Here is a 20278-nt window from a genome sequence, read left to right as displayed (position 1 = left end):
TGAGTATGTTTTCTTTCCTCCTAACATTTTCGCTACAACTGTGTTGTCATACTCAGAAGAGTCTCATATTTTTGACTCCATTACTTTCCACAGAAATCACAGTGCACTTGGTAAGTAATTGGAAATGCTGAAAGCCCAAGGATACAAGCTGCCAGATTACTCATTCAGAGAGCTACCAGAGATTTCTTAAGGAGTTAGAAATACAGTATAGAGAACTGTGATATAACATACAGAGAAAATACAGTCATGGGCATAAATACAGCCCTGCCCTCTGCCGATCAGATTTCTAAATCTGCTTCAAAGGCCAATACAGCTCCAACTAAATAAGGGTCAGTGGCAGCTCATCATATTGCAGGGACATATCTCCACTCCATTTCCCAAAACCCTCACAATTTAGCTGTGATAATTATTTCTTCTCTCCTCAGCAGCATGGCTCTCAACGGTCATTGAAATTCTGAGTGCAGAACTAACATGGGGTTTTGTATGGCTGTTACCACTGGGATTTGAAGTGGTTTTCTTTATGTGAGCTATGTGGAGAATCCGGTAGTATTTGCTGTTTGGCATTAAAACATTTTGCCAAAATAAACTTTATTGCTTATTTCATTGCGTTTATTGGTCTCTATTTCCAGGGTTTCATGCACCTTCTTTAAAAGGGTTATTGCAGGGATCATTATAGCGACCTGCTAAACATTACGTGCAGACCGTCAAATGAGTGACTCCCACCTCATTCAGCTCAACTGGAAACTCCTCCAGAGTGGGTCTGTGATCCACCAGCACTGCACAGGACTCAAAACTCTGGGGTTATCCCAATTGTGGGGGACCACAGACCCCACCAACATTTCAGTCTTGCCCTGCTGCAGGACCCCCACGGCCTGTCAGGCACTGGTTTTCCAGCATGAGGAGGGAAACAAAGTTCAGAGCGCTGATTACACTCGATGTGCATCGTGAAAACCAAAAGGAATCTCTCTGGGGGGGAGGACTGTGGGAAACAGGGAGCCCAAACTTCTCACCCATGATGAAAAATCATCTGTGCAATTAGCTGTCATCTTTCTGCCCTTGCAGATTTCATCACCGTACCCCTCTTTGCTGTATCCTGCCCTGTCCTGTCTGCTAAAATAACATGCGATGAAGGCTGAGGTGCAGGCAGGCCGAGGGGCAGGCAAGCAGGGGCAGGAAGGCTGTGGGGCAGGCAGGCTGAGGGGCAGGAAGGCAGGGGGGAGGCAGGCTGAAGGCCAGGCAGGCCAAGAGGCAGGAAGGCCAAGGGGCAGGAAGGCCGAGGGGCAGGAAGGCCAAGGGGCAGGAAGGCCAAGGGGCAGGAAGGCAGGGGGAGGCAGGCTGAAGGGCAGGAAGGCAGGGGGAGGCAGGCCGGGGGGCAGGCAGGCCGAGGGGCAGGCAGGCAGGCCGAGGGGCAGGAAGGCTGGGGGGCAGGCAGGCCGGGGTCAGGCAGGCTGACGGGCAGGAAGGCAGGGGGAGGCAGGCCGGGGGGCAGGCAGGCCGAGGGGCAGACAGGCCGGGCCCGGCCCCCCTGCACCCGGCGGGGACTCAGCTGTGGGTCTGGTACTTGTATCAGGGCTGCAAGTGAGGCGGCGGTCAGCAATCCGAATGCTTCCTCCGCACCCTCCTCTTCGGGATCACAGCCCCTCGCCCCAGGCCGCAGCTCCCGGCGCTGGCCCAGGGCAGGACGCGGGGCTCCCTGCCCAGTGCCATACTGGTGCGCACTGGGCGGCGCGGGAGGGCGGGAAGCGGGGCTCAGGGGCGCTGCGCCGGCCGCCGGCCGCCAGGGGGCGCTATAACGGCGGCGCCCGTTGGCCGGGCGGGGTCAGTGCGCATGCGCGGGCGCCGCGCGGGGCGGCCCTTCCCGGCTGCCTCAGCGGCCGGCTCATGGCGGCGGCGGCGGCGCGGTGACGGGTGAGCGTTGGGCCTCGGCCGGCCGCGCCTGCCCGGGGAGGCCGTCCCGGGCTCCGGGGAGGGGGTGTGGGGCGGCAGGGCGGAGCGGGAGGCGGGCGGTTGTCCCCCCTCAGCGGTCTCGGCCGTGCGGCTGCTCCCCTCGGAGCGGTCTAGGCCTGTGTGGAGGGGGGGGGGGCGGGGGTCAGGGGACCGGGCCTCGGGCCCCTCCGTCCTCGCTTCGGGAGGAAATAACGGCCTTCTCTTGCTGGTGGCGTGGTTACAGCCCCTCTGCTTTGCTCCCGTGTGCCCCACTGGGCTGTGGTGCACCCCCTCCCCTCCAGGCTTTGAGGCAGAAAGTCCCTTTCCCGCGATGGCAGGACCCTCCCTATATCCATACGCGTAGCATAATACCCCTCAAGTGCACCATATCTGCCCCAGAATAGCGGCGGTCCTACTGTGTAAACTTCCCTGGGGCAGGTGGCAGTTGTTGTAATGCCCTGTCCTCATCATGTTCCCGTATGAATTATAATCCTCTATATAGTTGACTCTTTGTGCCCATATGTTTAATAATCTCCAACGAGTGCAACCTCCGTTTTCATGCAGTGAACGCTGTTCTGAGCCCTAGTTGTTCATATTGCCCTGCAGGATTAAATCGTTAGGGTTTTTCTAAACTTTAGCTGGGCTTGCCACCTTTTTGTGTTGTAATATAGTTGCTGTCTGCTGCCTTTGAGACTTTGTCTGCAGATTTAAATGCACATAAATTATAGCAACAGCTAATCTCTTAAGTCAGGCAGGTTCCCTCAGATATAAGTATCTGTCAAATCTTTGAGATCAGGATCTTTCTGATGAGTCTGTAAACTTTCACTGCAGACCATTAATCAGTCATGTTTGATCTGGCAGTAAATTAAGAAGCTACAGATTTTGGGTGAAGATAGGGTAATCTAGGCCTATCAGAGACTTAAAAACTAGTTTACAGGTTGTTCCACAGGTGACAGATCTCTTATTACATTCAAATACTCTCTTCTTCTGTTTGTATCAGATGCAATATCAAAGTGATACATTTCATGCCATATTATTGATGTTGTTGCCTAGTTATTTTTTTATATATGTGTGTGTGTATGCGCATATATAAGCTTTATGTATTTGAGAGGCCTTTAAATGTGTTAATAATACTCTGACAAGTGTCTTTAGTATAAGAAAGATATATCTTTACAGTGATACAAAACAATAGCGACATTCAAGATGATTGGAATGTTGGTGTGTTTGTGTGAGTAGGTTTTAAGGTCAGCAGAGGCAATAATTCTTTGGTGTTTGATTTGGAAGTCTTGAGGCTTGTGTGATACATAATGTTGAATTTCTTTGTGAACCTCGAAATACCGGTGTGAACTACAGCATAACTTCTTCAAAGCCTGAAAAAAATGATACCTAATGTTACAAGTGTAGTTTTAGGAAGTTTCCAACACCTGTTAGCACGCAAATAGCATTATTACCAGAAAAATTTTATAACTTTGAATTTTCTCTGGCTTTGGAAAAAAGGTACATAAAAATATGATGTACAGGCATATGCAAACTAGCAGCAAATAAGCCCTGGACATAGGCTGGTCATCTGGATTTTTTCTTTTGTCTTTTAGTTTTAAATTGAAGAGAAAATGTCACTTTACGATGACTTGGGAGTTGAGACCAGCGATTCTAAAACAGAAGGCTGGTCCAAAAATTTCAAACTACTACAGTCTCAACTGCAGGTGAAGAAAGCAGCTCTCACACAAGCAAAGGTATAGTTCTTTTGTATTATTGCTTTCTGTTATTCAAACTTCTTTTGTGTTCAGAGTATTGAGCAAAGTTTGTGACCTTAAAATACCGATTTGGAGTAATTCTGCTGGGATTTATCTATGAGTATGTAGTGAGGAGCCTAGCAAAGCTGAAGAGGGAAAATCATCACGCATTAGAAATTTTTTGCAGAGTTTCCAGTGTACATGGAAGGAAGAAGGAGTGCAAGCTAATTCCTTGAGATTAAACAGTGACAGAGACATTTTCTCTTTTTATTGCTACAGTATTTCACTTTTTCTTTGATATGTTGATATTCTGGCTCAGACAGGACATGCATGTTCTTCATGGTATGTAGGTTCTAGAGTAAGATAATTTTAAAATAAATTATAGCATTGATACTGAATACTTAAGTAAGCACAGCATTTGTTTCATTGGAATTACACCTGATTTATGCTGCTAAAATTGAGGGCAGGATTTAGTTGATAATTGGAACAACCTGCATGAATGAAATCTGAAAGACAACGAATATATAGCAGTCAGTGTAGCTGGTATGCAGTGTATGCATAGACGAATAGAAGAATAGGATAGAATTAGAAAATTCAGAGTTCAGAATAGATTAATACATTTATCAGGTGATAAAATATGAAGAACAGTAGATCTTCGGAGTAAGTCTGAGCCCCTTCTTAAAATGATGCACTTGGTTCGAACTCATCCGAAGAGGTTGTCTGAATCTTTAATGTGTGATTCTAGTCCTAGTCCAAATCTAGGACTGTTCACCTACCACAGTGTGTTCTAGTGCACGCACAAGCAAAGTCTGATCTCACTCGCTCAAAAAGAGGAAGGTGTGCACTGGTTTTACTGAAGTGTTCTTTGAAATATTGCATCAGATCTGTATTTGTGTAGCCTCTCTTTAACCACAGTTGGCAAGAGTCTGTCTGAGAACTGAGCAGCCTTTGCCACCACTAAAAGTGGCATAAACTTAGTTATCCAAGTCAAGGATAACTCAACATTAGAAATGTTGAGAATTACTGCATGTTGATAAACTGAAGAGAAATAGTATATTGAGCTTTGCACAGTGAAGAATTTGAAACAGTGTTTTTCATCCTTTTAAAAAAAAATTAAAATGCTAGCTGCAAGTATATATAAAGCAAGCTGCTCTATAGAAAACTGTTTTGCTACCGTTTTTCAAACACCTCTTGTGTTTTGGTGATTTTTCAGAGTCAGAGAACAAAACAAACAACAGTCCTTGCTCCAGTGATTGACCTGAAACGAGGTAGCTCTTCTGATGAGAGACAGATTGTGGACACACCACCTCATGTAGCAGCTGGGTTAAAGGTAAGACCAAGGCACCTATAAAGTCCGGCTGTTAACAGATGTTTTGGAGTTCAAATTCCCTACTGCAGTCTGCATTTTTATTTTTTCCTTGACTTTCCTCATGGTCAAGGAAGTGATAATTTTCTGAAATTGATTTTCTCTGCTTGGAGGTTTTTTAATTAACATTTCAACTGTATACAGACTTCCATGGGATACAACGTGGAATTACAAAGGTTAACATGCAGTTAAAATAAGTTCCTAGTGTATTTCTCCTGGACATCTTCAGAGTACTTTGTAAGACAGTAATTTGGTCAGGTAAATAGTGCATGTAATTGTGATTGCACCAGTGTTGGAGCTGGACCTGTATAACAATCAAAAATAAAAAGCCACCTAACCTTTTAAAATGGATTTCTCATCATAAGGAATCAAAAGAAACTTTCTTCCTGAAACTTCTTCAAAGGTGATGGTTCTGAAATAGTTCTTTCAGATGAGAGAACAGCATGTGCACTTCTGTCAGTATTATATTAATAGCAGATGAGGTAAAAGACTGATGAGATTGTGTGGGAGAACATCTTGCAGATGGTTGAAAGAGCAAGATGCCATAATACTTCTAATAATGAATTAATGGGGTTTGAAAAAATTCTTGTCCATGCTGATTTGCAGCTGCTTTGTATTTGGCAGAGGAGTGGGTGAGGGTGATTCTTCATGGAAAAATTCAAGATAGGGAGAGACTGGGTGAAATGTTAATTTTGAGTAAAGCAAAGATTTCTTCAGTACCGGTGGAATTAGGATTATTTTCTGCTGTCAGAGAACACAGAAGTTGAGTTTTGTGGTGTTTGGAGTGAAAAGGAACTCTTGAACTCTTAGTGTGCAACTGGAAACTTTCAGATCTCAGCTGAAAAAATTCTTTTCTCTTTCGTAAGGATCCTGTACCTAGTGGTTTTTCTGCGGGAGATGTGCTGATTCCTTTGGCGGATGAGTATGATCCCATGTTCCCAAATGACTATGAAAAAGTGGTAAAACGTCAAAGAGAGGAACGACAGAGGCAACGTGAGCTGGAGAGGCAAAAGGAGATCGAGGAAAGAGAAAAGTAAGGCTTTTGTTTAAACTCATCACATTGACAATTAGATAAGGGCTAGAAAAATCAGTTTGTTTAGTTTTATCCCTTTAAGCAATTCCAGGGAAATTCTTACAGGTTTTGTGAAGAATACCATTTGCTTGTAGAAACAAGCACAATGTTTTAATTAAGTTTTGATACTCTAGCTAAAATCGCCTAATAGTGCAAAAATTACAGGGTTTATCATGTTCACAGCCTCTTTGGCTGAAAGATGTGTGTCAAGATTTTCTACAATTCAATAGCAGCAGTATTTGGGTACTTCTGCATCAGTATCAGGCTTTGACCTTGAAGGTATTTTAGAGCATTTGTAGTCAGTGTAACACAGCTACAGAAGTACCTTTCAAAGCTCAGTGATAAGCCATCCTTCCTGCCTTTAAATACTCCAAACTGACACATGAATGTGTTTCCGTTTTAAAGTTGTAGCTAGCACAGCCTTTGAGAGGCACAGTTGCACTTTTCTTTTTTAATATTCTGAATTCTGCCTAAGTTAATTGTGTGTTTATTACTCCTTTGTCTCTGGACAAAAGACAATAGCACTTATTTTTAATTACCTTAATGCCCTTTCCCTGGAATAAGAAATCTGTCTAATCATATTAAAGAAGTTGAATGCAGATTCCGTGTCCTATTAAAATAGGTAGTAAAAAAGTCTGCCAGCCAGGCAGTAAGATTATATTTGCTTATTTTATTTTAAATGAAATGAATAAGCCAGTTTCATCATGTTATGAATCATCTAAGGTCAGTGGAATTACAAGAGGGATATTCTGTTGCCTGGTTTAGGCTATGGAAATTAATATTTCCAGTCATTTGGACTGTTCTGTCTTCTCTTGGTTACATCTTCATTGTTCTGGTGGAGGAGGAATGCCTGAGGCTCTGTCATACTGCAACTAGCATGTGAGATCTCAGAAATCTGGGCTGTCATTTCCACAGCTTTTGCGTTGATTGCTATTTAGTCGTGCTTGTACTTGTTGTACGTGGACCAAGAGAGTAATCTTTGTATCTAAAAATTAGAGAGAGGAAGTGAAAAATACATAATGCATTCTGATTTAAAATTGAGGAAACAATCTCAGCCAAACCCGCATCAGATGTATGCTTTGTGATATCCTGGGTGTTTGAACTGAGTGTACATTTGTTTTCAATTCACAGTGTAGAGTTTCAGAAATTTTGTCTGGTTCCATAGTGGTGCTGGTTTTAGCATCTTGTAGCACAGTTTTGATGACTGTGCTGGGAATGAGATCTGATTTATGACCCAAGCTGTGCTCTGAACTTTTTGGGGAAAATATTTTTCCTTTTTCTAAAGCATTAAAATGAGTAATGTGACGATCACAATAAATAACAGTTAAAGTGCAAACGATTGGTGAAGTGTTTCTCACCTAAAGTTAAAAGTTTTAGTAGACTTGCCTGAATCTTATCTTAATTGCCAAACTAGCATCTCAATAATCTGATGTTTAAGTGTAATGATTCTTTGAGGTTTTTTAATCGACTAAGTAAATTGTAATATTTTGCGTAGTCTGTGATTGGGGAATTTAAAAGGAATTCTATTCAAAGCATGGTGATTAATTAATGTCTGCTACCTTGCTGTCAGTTCTATCCAACACCTCTTCCACTGTAGTTATTCAGTCACCAGAGTCAGGTTGGACTAGATTTATTCAGATGGTTCTTCATTTCCAGACATTCTTCTTGGCTGGCTTGCAAGTGGAGAATGATCTTGCTTTGGATCCATCTTATATTTTACAAAAATTACTCCATGAGGATGAAAATAAAGAAACAAACAGTAAAGGTGTTTGCTTACACCTTCATGGAAAACATTATAAAATGTCGGTTAGAACGTAGCAGTATAAATCACACTGCAAAGCTGGGATTGCAAATTAAAGGAAAGAGATAACTTAGATGGTTTCTTATCCTAACATACCGTGTCTCCTAGAAGACGTAAAGACAGACATGAAGCCAGTGGGTTTTCAAGAAGACCAGATCCAGATTCTGATGAAGATGAAGATTATGAAAGGGAGAGACGAAAAAGAAGTAAGGGAGATGTTTATGTTTTTGATGGGGAAAAAGGAGAAGAAACTGGGGGGAGGAATTCGCAATTCTGTTTCATGGAATCTGTATTTCTCTGTTCTTAGCTGAGAAGTATACTGTTATTTCTGACCCCTGAGAATAAACCTAGCATTTTAGTACACCGTAACTGTTGTAACACAGAAAACTGTTCTTTCCATAGAGGCAGGTGGCAACTAAATTATTTGTGAAAAGACTTCTTTTTTTTATGTTAGTTTGTGGATACCCGTTTTAAGTTTCTGCATGGTGTAGGTTCCAGGAAGGGACTGAGGCATGAGATAAAACCACACTATGAGAACCACTATTGATTTTTCATTATTAAAGCTTACTGGTCTTGCCTTTATTATTTGAATGCCCTTAGAAATAGTTAGATGTGGATCTGGGTGATAAGAGATGTCTTTGCATGAGCAAAATTAATCTTTATTCTCTTTCAGCAACAAAGTAAATAATTCAGGTCTGTTGTTACTTTAAAAAGGAAAATTTCTGACAGGACCTTTAAAATATTTGGTGTGCCTTGGAAGCTTGGGACTACATTATAATATTGCTCATTAAAATATGGAAGAGGCTTTGTACTTTTGAAACTAATTAATCTTGAGCAGAGTATCTCTTTAATTGGTTTGATTGAGCAGTTTTAGAACGGAAGATTTGTTTCACTGCAGTCTTTAATGTTGAAATCCCATGAAACATGTTTATGATAGGCACCATATGTAGTACATCACCGCCATTTGATGGTGTCTCCCTTGGTGTGCCTTTCATTCATTTATAGTTTACCACTACTGAGACTTCTCAGACTGCTCTCTTGCTACTTTTCTGTTGGTAGAGATGTGTCTTAAGAATTGGCTGGTAGGGAGCCAGCAGCTGCGTTAAGATTCAGTGAAGCTATTCCAAGCAGCAGAACCTAATTGTACAAATGTGGTGTCTTCCATTTTGCTCACAGGTATGGGAGGAGCTGCCATTGCACCACCCACTTCTCTTGTTGAGAAGGACAAGGAGCGTAAGTACACCACAATCCTGTTCTCTAAAACCTAGCAGTGGTGTTTATTTCTCACTCAACTTTCTATTCAGTTGTCCTGCCGCTCTTCCAGTACAATTCTTTGTGGCAGAAGAACTTACACTAGTCTTTTGTTGATGGGGGGGAAGCTATGGGGAACCTGCAGTACTACTGAGCTTCACATCTCGGTTCTGAGGATTCTTTCTGTATTGCTAGAGAGGTAAACCACCACGTGGGCAGCTGTTATAACCATGTTCAGTTACTCATTTCTGATGTGAAAGAAGAAACGCTGCAGACAGGTTTTCTGGGTAGATTATAAACCTCCCCAGCATGGAGAGGGGAATTTTTCTATTACCTTTTGCCTTAGGAGGTACTTTATGAATATCTTTTCTGAAGGAGTTATGCACTACAGACAGCATTTTGTGGTTTTGAGGGATACAATATTTGCTGAAGAGGGGTGTGTGCCCTAGGGTTTCCCCTCAATGAAGGTAGCTTGAAGATTGTAGTTGTCCACTAGGTGGCATAATCTTGCTGTAAGAGCAAAACTCTTCCTTTTTTTTTGCATGTCTAATTGTCTTAAATTTTTAAATTAAAATAAGAAACAGTATGTTGTGTATGTTAAAAAATAATAAGAAAAAATAATCTTATGCAGACAAACATTCCTTTGGGAGTCCTGATTTTATTTATGAGAAGATTGAAATAAAAATAAAGCTTGGTGGAGTAAGCGAATTATATAATAGTGAAAGCATTTGAAGTGTGTAAACATTAAAAACAGAAGGAGATTGTTTTGAGTAAATAATTAAGAGCAATTGAGCGGTGTCAAGGAAAAGTAAATATAGGCTGGAAATGGTAGAAATATCCTGAGGGGGAGAGCTTTCAAAATGTGACGTGATCTCACAAGGAAACCTTTGTACAGCTTGTTACTTGATGCTCAAAGCTAGGCTGGAAAAACCTGAGAAAATATTGCTGTAGCAGAAGTCCCATAGTCCAGTCCATCTGCTGCTTAAATAGGGATATTTTTCCTCATATGACATGCCCAAACTTCATGTGTGACATTTTATTTGGTATGGTACAAGCACTAGTTCACAAGAAAATAATCTAAAACGAAGTCAGCCTAAAAGTCCATAAGTACATTCAAAAGTGTGGTTTGCATTTTTTCTTTAGTGTTCCATAGGCTATTTTTTACATTTTGCCATTTGACTTGTTAGTGGAAGATAGTTTAATAATCTAATTGATATGATTGAGATAACTATATAGAGAGATATATATCTCCATCCTCCAGAAAAAGTTGCAGTGAGATGTCTTATGATTGTACAAATACTTTGCTTCGAGTTCTTTTTAATAGACTGATTTCTCTTTTGTGTAAATGTACAGTGTACTTTTCTCTATAGTCCTCAGGCCCCAGGCTGTGTGTGTTGATCCATTTTTATCATAATTCTGTTCCTCATGAATGAGGCTTTTAAGTTTCCTTGCCCTCTGTCTGGATAAACTCACTGTCGTGCAGGTGGCCTCTTAGTGTTTCTTTTCTCCATTTAATAAGAGGTTAATAAATGCATTATAGACCTATGGATACAAACTCATTGTATATCCTATGAGGAAAATCCAGAATAACTCGATTCAAGTCTTGTTTCTGAGAGGGAGAGAGATGAGGACGTGTTAAAGCAACATGTGTTTGGTGGATGAAAAGCTGGACGTGACCCGGCAGTATGTGCTCACAGCCCAGCAAACCAGCCGTGTGCTGGGCTGCACCCAGAGCAGGGTGGGCACAGGGCCGGGGGAGATTCTCCCCCTCTGCTCTGCTCTGAGAGACCCCCCCTGCAGGGCTGGGTCCAGCTCTGGGGCACCAACAGCAGAAGGACACGGACCTGCTCCAGCGGGGCCAGAGGAGGCCACGGAGATGCTGGGGGGGCTGGAGCCCCCCCTGTGAGGACAGGCTGAGAGAGCTGGGGGGTTCAGCTGGAGGAGAGAAGGCTCCAGGGAGACCTTATAGCACCTTCCAGTACTTAAAGGGGGCTTATAAGAAAGATGGGGAGGGATTTTTTAGTAGGGCTTGTTGCAATAGGACGAGGGGTAATGGTTTTAAACTAAAGGAAGGTGGATTTAGATTGGACATAACGAGGAAATTTTTTATGATGAGGGTGGTGAAACACTGGCACAGGTTGCCCAAAATGGTCGTAAATGCCCCATCCTTGGAAACATTCAAGGACATCCTTGATGGGGCTCTGAGCACCCTGATCTAGTTGAAGATGTCCCTGCTCGTTGCAGGGGGATTTGGACTAGATGATCTTTAGGGACCCTTCCAACCCAAACTATTCTATGATTTATGCGCAAAGGAAACATGCTTCTGATTTGGATTTATGTGGAAGACTCCTTTTTCGTAATTTGTTACTATTAAAGCAGAAAAAAGTACAATTTGCAGATGAAGAGCTGTCTGTAAATGAGTTAGACTGAAGGCACAGTACTCTAGTGTTCATAAGTTCAAGTAGGTAGTTCATGCAGAGTATTTCAGTGAAAAAGCAAATGTCTCTTTTCTTCAGCTGTAGCATCGTTTCCGTTTGAAGAGGAGTCAAGACCACGGGCACCATCTTCCAAAGCAGCTATTCCTCCTCCAGTGTATGATGAGCCAGAAAGACCTCGTTCCCCCACGGGACCTAGCAACTCTTTCCTTGCTAACATGGGGTAAATGATTGACTTACATTTTGTGGAAAAAAACGTTAGAAGGTGGTGGAAACCAAAAGTTAAAATAGTTTGTCAGTAGAGGAGAACACAACCCGTTGCATGTATGTGGTTAGTCTGAGTGCATATAGTCCTAACTGGCAGGATACAGAAAAAGCAGTGGATTTACGTGACGGAGGGAAATGCATTTGAGGTGGTTGCATTCAAGGCTGTGCTTTAAGCGAGTTCTGAAGCCACATTCCAGTATTAAAGTGTTTATGCTGGTACAAGCCAAGCTAATGTGTACAGGAAAACACAGATGGCATGTTAGTTCCTCTAGGTTTCTTTTCCAGCTTTGTCTTAAATTTGCTAAGTACCAGTGGGCAAGTCATTTCAGCTCTGCTTTGTTTGTTTGTTTAGAAATTCAAAGCATATTTGTATGAATGTGGCAGCTGTGGCTGCAGATCTGTCCATGTACTTTTCTGCCTTGGATTAGCCTTGTCTGTAACGCTCGTGTCACTACTGTGGCAACAAAGTGAAGGTGAATTTATAGTTAAAAACAGCTGAAAGACTTCATTTGAAAAGTGCAGTGGTTTGCTGTGCCCTTCTTATCAACCGTATTGGGTGTTGTGGAAATGCAGCCTCAGCATAGTCAAAACTGTATCCGGGAGGAACGCAGACATAAAAATGTAGTTTATCACATTATTACACTGCATTTCCATCTTGGAGACAATTTTTCATGCAGTTTCTTTTATAGAAACGTGCTGCTTTTTTTTTTTTTTTTTTTACGTTGTCTAGAAAAAGGATAACCAAACTCAGTGCTGTTGGACCAGTTTGTGTTACCACCTCTAGTTAGCAATTTCCTGGGACCTTCACTTCACTGAAGGAAGTGCTGAAAATAAGACCTAACCTGCCTTACGTTGACCACACAATTGGCTACTGTTTATTCTGTGACTGTTTCAACCTTTCCGCATTACATAGCCAGACTTTTTGACCATTTTGAATGTATGTTTCATAGTGTTGGGTTAGAAAATAATCTTCTAGTCACTGATCCTGCATTTTCTGTTTAATCTTATATGCATATTGGTAAAATGGAGACGACTGAGCATAGAATATTTACTGTAGTATGAACTATTATACCATGGCATGTCTGTTGTGTCTTGGCCTATCTAGCTATGGTCTCCAAAGAAATATCAGCCTGTATAGGTATATTTTGATTCTATCTGTTCATTTAGAGGGAGTTTAAAAACCTGTCAGTGGAGGTGGTTTTTATAAGGTACTTACAAAAAAGGTACTTTTAAATAGATAGGGGACTTTATTGTCTCAATTCATTCTTGAAAATTCAGAAAGATGAGACATGTTTAAATGAATACTGAGGATACCCAGATTTGTTGTAGGAAGGGGTAGCAAAACCTTGTATATGCTCTGGAGTTTACACCAACTTTGAGCTAGTAGATGGTGAAATGTGATCTGTGGGAAGCAAGTCATTCCACATCTACCTTTTCTCTTAAGCTTTTGATACCAGCCACTGACAAAGACAAGAAACTGGACTAAATAGACCTTGGTCTAATCTGTTTTGTGATTTACTGTCAGGACCCTGATCTAATGAAAGATGTCCCTGCCCATGGCAGAGGGATTGGACTAACTGGCCTTTAAAGGTCATATCCAACCAAAACCATTCTGTAGAGCGTATGATGCTGACTTGCACTGCTAATAGAAGTTGGGTTGTGTTGGACAAATATCAACAATTTTATTTAGCCAAGTTCTCCGACAGCTTTTCTATCTGTAATTCAGGGGTAACACTTCATCTTCACAGGGTGCTCTGAAATTACTAGTGTAAAGTCATGTAGAAGCTCTCATGTTTTCAGTCTCTGTGTAATGAGATTTTAGGAGGGTAGAGCGAGTGCTTCGGGGAAATGCAGTGTTAATGTTTTGTGTAAGACACCTTTACTAACTGATGCTTTTTTCTCTTTGCAGAGGGACTGTAGCTCACAAAATCATGCAGAAATATGGTTTCAGAGAGGGCCAAGGGTTGGGAAAGCATGAACAGGGGCTGAGCACAGCACTGTCAGTAGAGAAAACGAGCAAGAGAGGTGGCAAGATCATTGTTGGCGATTCTGCAGAGAAAGGTAATTTCATCCTACACCAATAAATTTGTGAAAATGGTCAGGGAAAATGAATAGTTTAGGTTCAATGGAAGCTTCTGAAGTTTTTGTTTGCCATCTTGTCCTTGAGGAAAATACTAGTTAGAATTGGAAGAATGACTTACGTTCCTTCTTGTGGAAATTTACCTTTTTTTAAAGTGGTTCTCTGTTAATTATTTTAGCTCATCCTCCCCTTCCCCCATCAGTTGTTCTCCTTTAGTGTTTGGAAGCCTCTTCTCTGCAAGGGGTGATCCTGCTCTGCTCCTGATGGCTTTCTCCCTATCACATGCTTAGATACTGCTCTCATTTCCCTGCAGTTGTCTGATCTAGAGACAACACCTAGGCTCACTAGAACAGCACCTCTGCCTCAGTACAAGTATTGGAAGTCAGGAGATTTTTAGTTCTTGGGGGATCTGATACAATTCTGAACTTAGGAATTATTTCCCTCATAGTACCTTGTCAGAGTTCTAGCTTCATTCACGTTCTTTAGAAGTGATTTTTCTCCTCATTGTCCTTCCAAGTAGCTATGAGTCCTGAATGACTGTTCCTCACCAATAAGAAACTATATTTTGTTGCTTTTATTCCATTGTTTGAAAGCAGTAAGATTCTGAGAAAAGCCCCCATATAAGGTTTAAATGAGCTTTAATCTTAAATTATTCCGTGATTAACTGTTCTATCGTCATAGCAGAAACGGGCAAGAAAGCAGATTCGAACCCATTGACTGAGATACTGAAATGCCCAACTAAAGTGGTCTTACTAAGGGTAAGTCAGGAGTAAGAGAACATGTCTTGGTGTTTGCAGTATATGGGACTGGTTGAAATGTTTAAACCTGTGTTCGTGTCACAGTGACTGTACAGTCCAGGCTGTTCTGGCCTGCACCTACATGGTGCTTTCTGTTGTGGAGATAATACGTGTCTTCCTGAGATACAAGCTGTGACTGTAGATCAACACCACTTTAGATTATACAGTTACCTTGTCTTAGTGCTGGGGAACTGTCTCCTCCTGTGCGTGCATCCGTGATTTGTGTACAGATTATCATCTGTACAGAGTACACTCGGTGAGCTGGGTTTATTCTTTTAACTTTCAGAACATGGTAGGTGCTGGGGAGGTGGATGAAGATCTAGAAGTGGAAACTAAGGAGGAATGCGAGAAATATGGCAAGGTTGGGAAATGTGTCATCTTTGAGGTAAGAGATAATCTGTCTCTCTCTTTTTGGCTGCTCTGGAAGCAAACTGGGCACTTGTTCCTGATGTCTTACTGTCCAAGAGAAGGGGTGTAGATTAGAAGATCTCTCAGGGTCCTTTGCTGTGTTGTGATTCTGGATTTTTCCAATCTGTAAGATACAAACTTTTAATGTCACAAACCGAGCAAAAATCTCTGAGTATTTTGCTTTTGGAACCTTTTTACTGTGTTCTCTTCACTGCTTTTATGAAGAACAGCAATTTAAAACAGTATTTTTGCTACTGTTCTAATTACTTCTGGGTTTGGGGGGGTTGTTTTGTTTCAGATTCCTGGTGCCCCTGATGATGAAGCTGTAAGAATATTTTTAGAGTTTGAACGGGTTGAATCTGCCATCAAAGGTGGGATACTAAATTGTGTCCTATGAACCTCAATTAACTTCTGTAGAGAGATTAAACAGTCTCACTGATCAGACTGTTTAGCTAAAGAAATGTTTATTATATTGAATTGCTGCTCGCTGACCTTTTCTTGGCTTTAATTCCAGCTGTTGTGGATCTAAATGGAAGATACTTTGGAGGCAGAGTCGTGAAGGCTTGTTTCTACAACCTGGACAAGTTCAGAGTACTGGATCTGGCAGAGCAAGTTTGATTTTAAAAATCTAGCCCGAGGTGTCACTGTTTTGGCAATCATGTTTTCAGTGGTAGGCTGGGAATAAAGAAGAGAAAAGTAGCTTTCCTAGCAAACTGGAAACAGGCCTCATTGAATGGATTTTTCGCATTCGTTGTGACTTACATTTTTTGTAATATAAAGCCCTTTGAAAGTAAGATTCACGTCTGTGTGTTTTTGAATTGCACAATTCTGCTTATTGCTCTGGGGATCCTATTTTTTTTTTTTTTTGAGCTTTCAGAGGACTTCGTTCTTTTGAAAAGCCACTGCTGAGGAGATGCTTTGTCTGTATTCCTGCTTTCCTTGTTCTGGTGCTTCATCATGGAGTCCCTGTGCTGCATCCACACTAAGTGGGAAGCTTTGGAAAAGGACTGTATGCTGTCATACTTCTGTCATACTACCCTGATGGTATCTCTCAGAGTTACAGCCTTGCTCTCCTAAGCCTCTGCACACCAGAGTGATTTGGGGTCGTTGGACGTTTGTTCTCTCCTGACTCCAGGATAATACTTTCTTATGCCAGAATGGAGACAAAAGGAACAAGGAATGAATCTGTCTTTCTTCCCAAACCCAAAGAAAATACACATTTAACCCAGGGAAATGGAAGGAAGAGGGAATTTACAATGCTTAGCCATTTGAATCAGGAAGAGGGGATTGTTAGCAGGAGCTCTGTGCTGTCAAGCAGTCTTCGCTGGAAATGTCCAGGGTTAACCAATTGCTGTTGAAATGCTGTAGGTGGAACAGAGGGGAAACTCATTCTTGTATCTGGACAGCTGTCAGGTTCTCACTTCATCTAACGTCACACATAAGTAACTAACTTTTTGTTTAAATGGTTCAAACCTGGCATTTGCTCTCTCTCTCTATTTCTATATTTGAGGTCAAATAATATCAGGGTTAGGCTTTATTATTTTTTTGAGGAGGAGTTCCAGTGGAAGTTTTCAAAGTAGGTGATGGAAGAAAATTCTCATATGAAAATTTGAAGAGTTGACAAACTAAACTACTAAACACTACAACTCTCTTAATCTGATGTAAAATAATACATAGCACTCTGCTCCTGATTTCATGTTTGCTTTTTCTTCGGGAACAGTATGTGACAAAGAGTTGGCCAGAGGTGGCTATGCAATGATGGCAGTTGTCTCAGTGCTCTGTTGCATCAGGAATTGTGCAGATATTAATAGGAGTGCGCTCTGAGGGCATTTTAGCTGTTGGAAAGCTGATGCTGGATGTCTTTTTCCTGTTATACACATGTATTGGGGGGAGGGGGTATAGACCTGTAGTTGATCAATGCTGTGAATATCTCCAGTTATTGCCCTTTTATTAAGTTTTGGCTGCAGATCTATATGACAAACCCTTGGTCTTGTGTTTTGCTTTTGTCTGCTTGTGTTCCACCAACCTCTGTACAAACATTTGCTTGTAAAACAGAAAACAATTTTTAAAAAAAAAACCCTTGTATTTTACCTACTGTGTGTTGGCTTCCTTACTGTCCTCTTCCGTTGCACAAGGCCTTCCCACAGAGGCACCACGTGTGCTGCTCTTGGCAGTCGCTGCAATCCACCATTAGAAAACCTGTCTGCAGCAGAGGTGAAGAACCAGCCTGACTAATACTAAAACCACAGGACTTGGGGCAATAACAGACTCTAGATTCTGTTATTGGCTCCGCTGTTAGTTTTCTGTTTGACCTTGAGCGACACTTTAAGGCCTTTGCTGCTATGTAGTAAAAAAGAAACTAGCCTAACATGAATTAGCATAGAATTGCTTCTAAGAGTCAAATCATTTGGGATGCTGTAGAAAGTTAAGTACTGCTGACTGATTTGGTATGATCTGAACTTAGCTGGAAATATTTGTCTTTAAGAAACATCTTTTATGGTTCTTATTTCATCAAATTCTGCTGTTCTGAGGGAGTAGCTTGTAAGCATTTCCTGAGTTATACAGGCTGGTTTTTATGTCTTCTAACCAGCTGTTCTGCTGTTTCTCTGCCAGCTTCTGCGCTCCCAGCTTGAGTTGGGAGGTCTTCCATTTGCTGAGAATTGCCTTAGTGGCAAGTTTTGAACCATTTGGTTCTAAAAATTCTGATTGTAGTTGAAGACATGGGTAAAGTTTACCCCTTGAAATGTGGGGGAGAGGACTTGTTAATGTAGTGTTTTGTGTAAGAGATTCATGCTATAAATAAAGTATTTTTCTGTAATGTGGGGTTATTAAAACAGTTTCTCAAGTGTTAGCAGACCTGCACTGCCTTAGTGTCATCTCTTGGTGGGTGCTGTACAAATCCATGACACTGGAGCCTGGTTTGTAAGCAGTTTTAGGTGCTGCCATGGTAAGTGCAAACACACAGGTGTGGAAACCTGGAAAGGATCAGACATACTGACCGAGATCCTTAGTCAGACCTTACTTGTCACAGACAATGTAGTTAGTAGGAAGCATTTTTTCACAAATGCACATTCTTCCACTTAGCCAGTGTTGATGTGTTGGCTCAGACTTTCTCAGGTATGACTGTATCTTGCATGCCTTTCAAAATTTGCTTCTGAATTTACTTCTCTACTTCCTGCCTCCTCTGAAATCTTGTTACTGACTTATTTCTATTTCTAGTAGTTTCCCAAATTACTCTTCATTTAACACCTCCAGCTCCTCCTGCTTACACATCCATTTTTTTCCCTCCGTGATTCATCAGCGCCCTCTCAAAAAGGCTCAGCAGCACTTAATTTGGAGTTCTTTGTTGCAGCTCCCAAGTTTTACTTGTTTGTTTGTCTTTGCATACTTGAAATTGTGCACCCACCTGTTTCTGTAAGGTATGTACTCTGGAACAATAGTGGTCTGGAACAATATTTTTTGTTTCTCTTTTTGTGTGGTGCCTTAAAAGGTTATAGCTTTACAGAAAATGAAGAGGATAGTGGCCTATTAAGATACATTTGCCTTATTAGCAGTACATTATTGGTTGTACTGCTTCAGATGGTATTTTTCAGGCCTGATTTCCGAAAGTTAAGCTTTAATTCCATGTTTTTAATACCCATGTAAATACCCTGATTCTCTAATGTGTTGAATAACTGAATCTCCTCTCAGGCTAAGTATGAACTGTTCCTCAATGGGAATCTAGATGAGATGCCTACTTAAGAGAGATTTGGTTGGCAGTGTCCTGAAGCTAACATAAAACTGAGAGGGACGTGTAGGACGTGTCAGCCCTGAGCTGAATAAGGTTTCCCTAGGCCATTATCAACCCTGAAGTCTTAAAGAACAAGAATTTTCATAGTGGCATAACCATTTGCTGCCCCGTTCTCTTCCAAATCGTAACACTGGCTGCTATTTTAACAGTAGGGCAGTATCAATTTGATGCTTTTGTAGTTGTAACCCCAATGTTTCATTCCTGAGTGGCAGCAGCTATTTTAGAGCCCGTCATTATGATGTACATGGATTATGACTGTATTTATGTGCACTCTTCTGTGCTTAATCTGTTGAATTTCAGCTGTCAATTTATCATTTGCCTACTCAGTGTCAGATAAAGAAATCTGATGAGGTGCAGGGGACATTTTTAACATTGCTGTTGTCAGATTTAAGTTTGCTTTGCCAGTATTATATGGAAGGTGAGAGCTGTTGCCCCAAAGAACTTGCTGTCTGAATAACCATAGGAAAAAGGAGGGAGGCAGGTACAAAAAGTGTCTTGCCCGAGGTCATGCAGAAGGTTGATGGGAGAGTTGGGATTACACCCTATTGCCCTATACTTGCAACTATGCAACCACAACGCACATTCCTTGTGGAGTTGCTTTTTATTTTAACAGAAAATGTTAAGTGCTCTTAGCCTTGGACTTTGGATTCTGAAGAGAATTCAGCTGAGGAGAAGGATGTGTAATTTATGGGCTGCAGTCTGTGTAAGCGCTTGCCTTTTGAGGTTGCTTATCTAAAATCAAGCTCCGGTGGTAGGTTTGTCTTGAGTGTGTGTGGGTACTTTACCCTTCTGTGCATGAGAAAATGTGCATTTAACCCCACATAGTTTTTGTAAAGATAGAAGGAAAAATGTGGAAGCCTTCAAAGAGGTTCTTAAACCTCTTAAATCTTTCTTGCTCCGTTAAGAAAAAGTAGCGAGGGAGTACTCTCTGTCCTTACAGCACGTAGCGTAAGAGGCCCTGAGCAAGACTCAGATTCATCCCGTGTTAAATGAAATTAAATTAAATCCCCTGTTCATACCTGGGGTTCCCCAGGTGCAGAACTTTGCACTGCTCGTTGAGCCTCGTGATGAAGCTGCCAGCCTATTTCTCCAGCCTGTCGAGGTCCCTCTGGGTGGCAGCACGACCCTCTGGAGTACCAGCCACTCCTCCCGGGCTGGTGTCACCTGCAGACTTGCTGAGGGTGTGCTCTGCCCCTCATCCAGATCATTAACGAAGATGTTTAACAGGACTGGACCCAGTACAGACCCCTGGAGCACACCGGTAGTTACTGGCCTCCAAGCAGACTTGGTGCCACTGATCACCACCCTCTGGGACCAGCCATTCGGCCTGTTTTCAGTCTATCGCGGTGTCA

At 41.9% G+C, this 20278-nt stretch overlaps 1 protein-coding gene across 3 annotated transcripts; it reads left to right on the top strand.

Moving 5' to 3' along the window:
• Nucleotides 1–1847: 1847 nt before the first annotated feature.
• RBM17 (RNA binding motif protein 17) lies at nt 1848–17226 on the top strand. Of its 3 annotated transcripts, none has more exons than XM_074903531.1 (12): nt 1848–1908; nt 3519–3659; nt 4873–4989; nt 5892–6058; nt 8010–8104; nt 9075–9131; nt 11666–11807; nt 13761–13912; nt 14613–14689; nt 15015–15113; nt 15435–15507; nt 15651–17226. In XM_074903531.1, exons 2-12 carry the CDS (start codon nt 3537–3539, stop codon nt 15752–15754), a joined length of 1206 nt encoding a protein of 401 aa, XP_074759632.1. In that variant the 5' UTR covers nt 1848–1908; nt 3519–3536; the 3' UTR covers nt 15755–17226. The 3 variants fall into 3 exon arrangements, with proteins under 3 accessions (XP_074759632.1, XP_074759631.1, XP_074759630.1); XM_074903530.1 differs by having other exon boundaries at nt 8007–8104; nt 14616–14689; XM_074903529.1 differs by having other exon boundaries at nt 8007–8104.
• Nucleotides 17227–20278: the final 3052 nt, after the last annotated feature.

The sequence above is a fragment of the Athene noctua genome, chromosome 3 (assembly GCF_965140245.1).
Source record: "Athene noctua chromosome 3, bAthNoc1.hap1.1, whole genome shotgun sequence".
NCBI classification, from domain to species: Eukaryota; Metazoa; Chordata; class Aves; order Strigiformes; family Strigidae; genus Athene; species Athene noctua.
The sequence above is the reverse complement of the archived record's forward strand: the minus strand, read 5'-3'. Positions and strand labels throughout refer to the sequence as shown.

Bases quoted from the DNA above. Each gene is read 5' to 3' on its own strand.
- RBM17 (XM_074903529.1), top strand. From the start codon at position 3,537: ATGTCACTTTACGATGACTTGGGAGTTGAGACCAGCGATTCTAAAACA. The intron at 6,059-8,006 runs GTAAGGCTTTTG...CGTGTCTCCTAG, and splicing joins GAGATCGAGGAAAGAGAAAA to AAGACGTAAAGACAGACATG. The intron at 13,913-14,612 runs GTAATTTCATCC...CTATCGTCATAG, and splicing joins TGGCGATTCTGCAGAGAAAG to CAGAAACGGGCAAGAAAGCA.